The 7291-nt window shown below is 36.2% G+C and overlaps 1 protein-coding gene across 1 annotated transcript; it reads left to right on the top strand.

Annotated features, from left to right (window-relative positions):
- The first annotated feature begins 307 nt into the window (after nt 1–307).
- LOC114490189 (olfactory receptor 5T2-like) lies at nt 308–1455 on the top strand. The gene has a single exon (XM_028504115.2). It carries the CDS (start codon nt 491–493, stop codon nt 1445–1447), a length of 957 nt encoding a protein of 318 aa, XP_028359916.1. The 5' UTR covers nt 308–490; the 3' UTR covers nt 1448–1455.
- The last annotated feature ends 5836 nt before the right edge of the window (nt 1456–7291 follow it).

The following is a 7291-nucleotide window of genomic DNA, read 5'->3' as shown; positions in this document are numbered from 1 at the left end:
CATAAACTATTATAACTCATTAGGTTGTTAGTGTGTCAACCATCTAATACAAAACATTCTACAGGTATTTTAAAAGTTAATTTTATTCACACATTTTAGCTTCAGTATTTATTTTCTTTTGAGAGAAAATTTAATGTTATAATTATATAAGGTAGTTTTCAACTCCTTACTTGTGTTTTAATGTGTTAGTAGGAAAACAACTAATAAAATTCATTGGCAAATTAACCATTTGATTCAAGGTTTTGTAAATAACATGAGTTGGGCCTGTGTGTCAAAACTCAAAATTTCCATTTGATTCTGTAGTGAGCAGCATCAACCTTTGACCCTCGGCCATAGTCCTGGTTCCTGAACTGCAGCTGAGAAATTATTCACTGAAAAGAAATAAATATGAAGATATAGGTCACATTGAGTCACAATATTGGTGATTGGACAGGGCAATAAGAATTCTAAAATTTTGAATATCTTCAAGTTTGTTCCATGAGGCTTCAACATGAAGAATGTCACTGAAGTTACTACATTTGTACTTAAGGGCTTCACAGACAATCTAGAACTGCAAATTATCTTATTCTTCCTGTTTCTAGTGATTTACCTGTTCACTCTGATGGGAAATTTAGGGCTGGTTGTATTGGTCATTGGGGATTCTGGGCTCCACAACCCCATGTACTATTTTCTGTGTGTGCTGTCATCAGTGGATGCCTGCCTTTCCTCAGTAATTACTCCAAATATGTTAGTAGATTTTCTGTCAAGGAGTAAAGTCATTTCACTCCTTGGATGTGCATCACAGATGTTTCTCGCAGTTACTTTTGGGACCACAGAATGCTTCCTCTTGGCTGCAATGGCATATGATCGCTATGTGGCAATCTATAACCCTCTCCTGTATGCAGTTAGCATGTCACCCAGAGTCTATGTGCCACTCATCATTGCTTCCTACATTGGGGGCATTTTGAATGCCTCTGTACACACAGTGGCCACATTTAGGCTACCCTTCTGTGCCTCCAATGAAATCAGACATGTCTTTTGTGACATCCCTCCTCTCCTTGCTATTGCCTGTTCTGACACTCACACAAACCAGCTTCTTCTCTTCTACTTTGTGGGCGCGATTGAGATTGTCACTATCCTGATTGTCCTGATCTCCTATGGCTTCATTCTGTTGGCCATTCTGAGGATGCGTTCTGCAGAGGGGAGGAGAAAAGCCTTCTCTACATGTGGCTCTCACCTAACTGGAGTGTCAGTTTTTCATGGAACCACTGTCTTCATGTATGTGAGACCAAGTTCCAGCTATGCTTTGGACCATGACATGATAGTGTCAACATTTTACACCATCGTGATTCCCATGCTGAATCCCCTCATCTACAGTCTGAGGAACAAAGATGTGAAAGAGGCAATGAAAAGAGTGTTTGGGGAAAATGGGTTTATCAATAAAGTACGTTTTTACCCTAATCATTAGTTGAAATGACTTAAGAATGATGTTTGTTGTCTTTATACCAAAACTTATAATAAAAATGTTTTTATTAGTTTATTAGTGTCTCTGTTCTTCTTAAACCTTTTTTTATGTGTAGATAAGAACCACACCTCCAACTGTGCAGTTTCCCTGTGCAGAAAAACCGTTCATTTTTAGATACACATGCACAGAAATATATATATTTACACACATGCTGATAGTGATTGCATTTTCTTGTCAGAGCTGCCATAATAATGTACAGCAGACTAGTTAGTGGCTTATACAATAGAAATTTATTTCTCAGTGTTCTATAACTGAGAAGTCTGAGATCAATGAAAGACAAGGTTGATTTCATCTGAGGCTTTTCTCCTTGGCTTGTACATAGCCATCTTCTCCCTGTGTCTTCACTTCTTTTATCTCAGAGTGTCTGTGTCCTAATATCCTCCATGTATAAAGATACCTGACATATTGGATTAGGGTCCATGGAAAGGACCTAATTTTAACATAATAACTTCACTAAGCCCCTATTTCCAAATGCATGCAATAGCATTCTGCAGTATAGGTATTAGGATTTCAACATATGAATACTGATACACACACACACACATGAATATATACATATATATAGTCATACATACATGAAATATTTTCTTTAAAATGAATAATATTGACTTTCATGTCATACAACTTGAATTAGATAAGATTCCAGGTTGCAATTATAAGTAACTTTAGTATTACATCTAACAAGCTTGAGCAAATACCAGCTAATTGACACCAAAACTGTGGCTCACCTATTCTCATATCAGTTTCCATGAAATCATTGGCGTCTGAGTCTAGATGAAAGCACTCTGCTCCTTCCTCGGGTCCATACATTGACAGCAATTCTAAGTCCAGCCTGAGGTTTGGAGACCACAGATAATGTTTGCAAATTGTTGGTGTCATTACCATGCTGTGTGTGTGTATTTCACTACCTTTCATTATTTTGTCAAATACAAAACAAATACAAAATCCATTTTCTCATTTCTCACAATATACAGAGAGTGACATTGACATTTATAAAGATCATACGTAAACTTAAACATGACAAAGGACAAGCACAATCTGGAAGGTAAGGCACACCCAGCTTGCAGTTTAAACTCTTCCCACAATTGAGCCCCAGTTCATCTTGACACTTTTCCCTAGAGGCCTGGTCCTGACGCAGCTCTGGTTCTGTTTTACTCTGACCAGTCCCACCCTGAGATGCCTGTGCAGATGCTCCCACTCCTCAGTCCCAGGACCCAGGAGCCAAGATGCAGAAAAACGTGCCTGCTGTGTTCATGTTCGGCACTGCTGCCCACAGACCTCACTTTCATGGCAAGGGCGTGTGTCCTTCAAGAACAATTTTAAGTGGCAGTTGTCCTTCCTTCTTTCTTTTTGCCTTCCTTCTACTATAATTATTACTATTATTATTAATTTGTTTTCATTGCTCGAAAACATTTTTTTCCAACCAAAAAAACTCCTTAGAACATAGAGTGCTGAGTATTTCTCCTTTTTCATTGTTGTTGAAGTACAGTTGTCTCCATTTTCCCCTCACTACTCCTCCCCAGCCAATCCATCCCCACCTCCCACCCTCAATCCTAACCCCCTGTGGCTTTTTCCATGTGTCCTTCGTACATGTTCTTTAACAACCTTTCTCCTTCTTTCACCTGTTATCTCCTCCCCCCCTCCCTTCTGGTTACTGTCAGTTTGTTCTTTATTTCAATGACCCTGGTTGTATTTTGCTTGCTTGTTTGTTTTGTTGATTAGGTTCCACTTTCAGGTGAGATCATAAGGCATTTGTCTGTCACTGCCCAGCTTACTTCACTTGGCATAGTGTTCTCTAGTTCCATCCATGCTGTCATGAAGGGTAGGAGCTCCTTCTTTCTCTCTGCTGCTTAGAATTCCATTGTGTAAATGTACCATAGTGTTTTGATCCACTCATTTACTGATGGGCACCTAGGCTGCTCCCAGCACTTGGCTATTGTAAATTGTGCTGCTATGAACATTGGGGTTCATAGGTTATTTTGAATTTGTGTTTCAAGGTTCTTAGGTTGTTTTTTCAAGGTGGAATTATTATGTTTAAATAATGCCTCAGCAGTATAAACACAGAGCATCTCTTTTCACAATATATTCCCCCCAACAATTTTTTTGCAATCTTCCTCATGTTTACAATTACTTAAACATGCTATTCACGCAATTCCCTCTTTTAAACGTGTCTTCTTATTGAGGTCTGATATGCTAATTATGATTTTTTCCCACAATTGTTTCTTTTTTGTTTTTCCATTGCAGTTTACATTCCATATTATCCTGCTGTAGTTTCTGATGTACAACAAAGTGTCTTGCTGGTACCCATACTCACCTAGCCCATACACGTTTCTCACAGCATTGCTGATTGTATTCCCTGTGCTGTAATCTGCATCTGTGTTACTGCTCTGTAACTACCCATTTGTACTTTTCAGTCCCTTCAATGTTCTCATCCAGCCTTCAACCCCTTCTCCCCTGACAACTATCAGTTCATGTATGTCTTGTAGAAGAAAGTGATATGAACCAACTTCCTGTTTACAAGTATCACTCTGGCTCTAGAATAAATTCAAGTGGGATAAGGCCAAAATATAGGGACAAGCTAGGAGGGTGTAGAAATAATCCTAAAACTGAGAAGATGTTTCATTGTTAGGGGTGGGGAGGTGCACAGCAGAGAAAGTGTTGAGAAGTACTCAGACTCCAAATATATTCTAATTAGAATCAACGTAATATGCTGATGTATTGGATATAAGTTGTATGACATAAATGGAATATTCCAGGAACATTCTTTTTTTGAATGGTGTTTTATTTAATTTTTTATTTACTTTTTCTTTTTATTGTTGTTTAGATTCTTAAGTCTTTGCCTGAACATGTAGAAAAGTGACTTTCCTTATATGAAATAAACATTCGGATATTGCTAACACCTAACAACTGAAAGTTATCTTGTGAAGATAAACTCTGTTACCTTTATATCTAAAGCCTTTTAAATATTATCTGGCACATGGTAAATGCTCACCAAAATGTATTATTACCATTATGCCTATCAATTATTTTGAAATAAACAGCTGTTCATATTTTTGGCACGCTTTACTCTTGTCTCATTTTTATTGTATTTATATTAAATAGCATTTTGGCATGACATCATAAAAAAGAAGATTATGTCTTAACTTACTTAAGATTGCATCTTACGTAAAATATAATGTGAGCTAATCTAACAAGGAAATTTCAAGGCAGATGTGAATAGCCTAAATTACGTTGGCTGTAGGTTCCAGTACAAGTGTGTAATAACATTATATACATCATTTCTAAAATTTAATGTAAAGAGGCTAAAATACTTTAATTTAATTATAATTTGAATTTAACTAGCTTTTCCTCACCTTTCATGTTATCTACGACTCAGAATTAGTTCACCATTTTTGCCAACACAATTCATGAAGACACATTTCCTAATCATAGACATGAACATAGAAAGGTAAAAATATATTTTTCAAACACCACATGGAAAATAAAAAGAGCCCATGAATTTATGAAATGACATAAGGCTTCCACAAGATGAGAGATGAGCTATAAAATCATATTATTAAACAAAAGAGATGCTCATCAAATACTTGCTTCTAATTGCAAACAAAAACAAATCAAAACCGCTGTGAATATAGAGCCTAGATCAAATGGATATTGGAACAAAAATAAGTTTTATTTTTTAAAAATATTTTATTTATTTATTTTTAGAGAGGGGAAGGGAGGGAGTAAGGGAGAGAAACATTAATGTGTGGTTTCTACTTGAGTGCTCCCTACTGGAGACATGCCCTGACTGGAAATCGAACTGGCAACCCTTTGGTTTGCAGTCTGGTGCTCAATCCATTGAGCCACACCAGTCAAGGCAAAAATAAGTCATATTTTTAAATGGCATTGCCATATAAGGGAATAAAAAATTAAATAGAGAAAAATAATGCATAATAAAAAGATTAAATAACAGCTGTTTTGTATTAGTAAAAAAATAACTTTTATAATGGAGGCTGCACTTTAAACATTTAAAAATATTCAGGAAGAATAATCAAATATCATTTCACAAAGAAAACAATATAAAATTCAAAGAAGTAAAAATTCTATAATTGAATAAAATATATAGCTAGTTATAAAAGCTTAACAGAAAGTCAAATTTAATGATGAAAGAAGATTTGACTTGGGGTGGGAGACACACCATGCAATATAGATGGTGTATCATAGAATTAACTGTACAATTGAACCTGTGTAATTTTATTCACCAACATCACCACAATAAATTTCATTTTTTAAAAATTCACCAGTGTGGAGAAGAGAGCTAATAGACAGTAGGTGGAAGACACACCACACAAAGCGGAAGGGGTTTATCAGCTAACACATGTTACTCTACTGGGTCTGGCAATATGCCATGAGGCCCGAGTGCCCCTAGACCTTCCTGCTGGGTATACCAGAAACCTAAGCCCTGACTACTGTGTACCTGGGCTACATATCAGGGTTGTTTTTACAGTGAGCTGCCACTAGCAATGAGGTAATGTTCCTGTAAACAAAGAATAGGCATGAATCTGTTTACCATAAAAGTGGTCCCCAAAACTCAGTGGTCCTCTCCTACAATACAGCCCACTGTGTGTGCCTTCATCCTTCTATACCCACCTTCTATACACAAACTCGTGGGACCTGGGAAGGTATGGGGAACTGGTGTGAATACGAACTGTGGCTATTACTTTTGTTCCGAGTAATAATGTCCTTTGCTGGTGATCTAAAAATCTTGTGTTTCAAGTCCTAATTTCTCAAAGAGCAACAGGCTACCGGGATACTTTTTCCCCCTGAAAGTATTTTTATTACTTTTTAAATTAAATGTGTTAGGGTGACAATGCTAGTAGGATTCTACATGTTTTCATTGTATAAATCAATGATACATTGTCAGCATATTGCATTGTGTGCCCACCACCCAAAGTCAAATCTTTCATCACCATGTTTGACCCCATTTGCCCTTCACTACCTCACAACCCCCTTCACTTTGACAACCACCATATGACTGTCTATGAGTTTTGTTTTTTTGCATGTCATGTTTGTTCGTTTGTTGCTTTCAGTTTTAAAAAACTATTCCTTCTACAATTGCAACAAAAAGAACAAAATACATAGGAATAAACTTAATAAAAGATGTGAAAGATCTATCCATACTGAAGACAGCAAAGCACTACTAGAAGAAATGGAAAAAGACACAATGAAATAGAAAGACCTTCTGTGATCATGGATTAGAAGAATGAACACAGTTAAAATGTCCATATAACCTGGCTAGATTTTAAATTGCCCGAAGTCCAACACACTTAGTTGTCCTTGAAAATTCATACCCATATAATTGGCAAAATTTTTGAAGGGTTAACTCTCTATGCTTCTGGAGATGCAGGGATAGGGGCCCTCTTGAGATATGTTGTAGCCTTTTGGAGGAACAATTTGAAAGTGTCTGATATATACTTGATGTGTACTTGCAGGGAAATTTTAAAAATTGTATATATCAGAAAAGAACAGATTTTACATGTCAAGCAAATTCATTCAAGTGGTTTTCAAAAAAAAACAAACACTGAAAATTTAAGGAAAAAATTTAAATAACCTTTAAATAACAAAAAAAATTCAAACAGAAATTCCAGATTATACACAGGAAAGGGTTTAAACCTAAGGAAAATTTTAGCACTCTACCTAACTAAAGGTTTCTTAGTTGTCACAAAATTTATCAATGCTTAGCTTTACAATGTGTCTTGTAGAATATGAAACACAAAAGCTAAGAATTTAATTTAATAATTTGTTTTA

Source organism: Phyllostomus discolor, chromosome 6, assembly GCF_004126475.2.
Source record: "Phyllostomus discolor isolate MPI-MPIP mPhyDis1 chromosome 6, mPhyDis1.pri.v3, whole genome shotgun sequence".
Lineage (NCBI taxonomy): Eukaryota > Metazoa > Chordata > Mammalia > Chiroptera > Phyllostomidae > Phyllostomus > Phyllostomus discolor.
Note: the sequence above shows the minus strand (reverse complement) of the source record. Positions and strands in the feature narration are given on the sequence as shown.

Coding starts and splice junctions, on each gene's coding strand:
- LOC114490189 (XM_028504115.2), top strand. CDS start 491: ATGAAGAATGTCACTGAAGTTACTACATTTGTACTTAAGGGCTTCACA.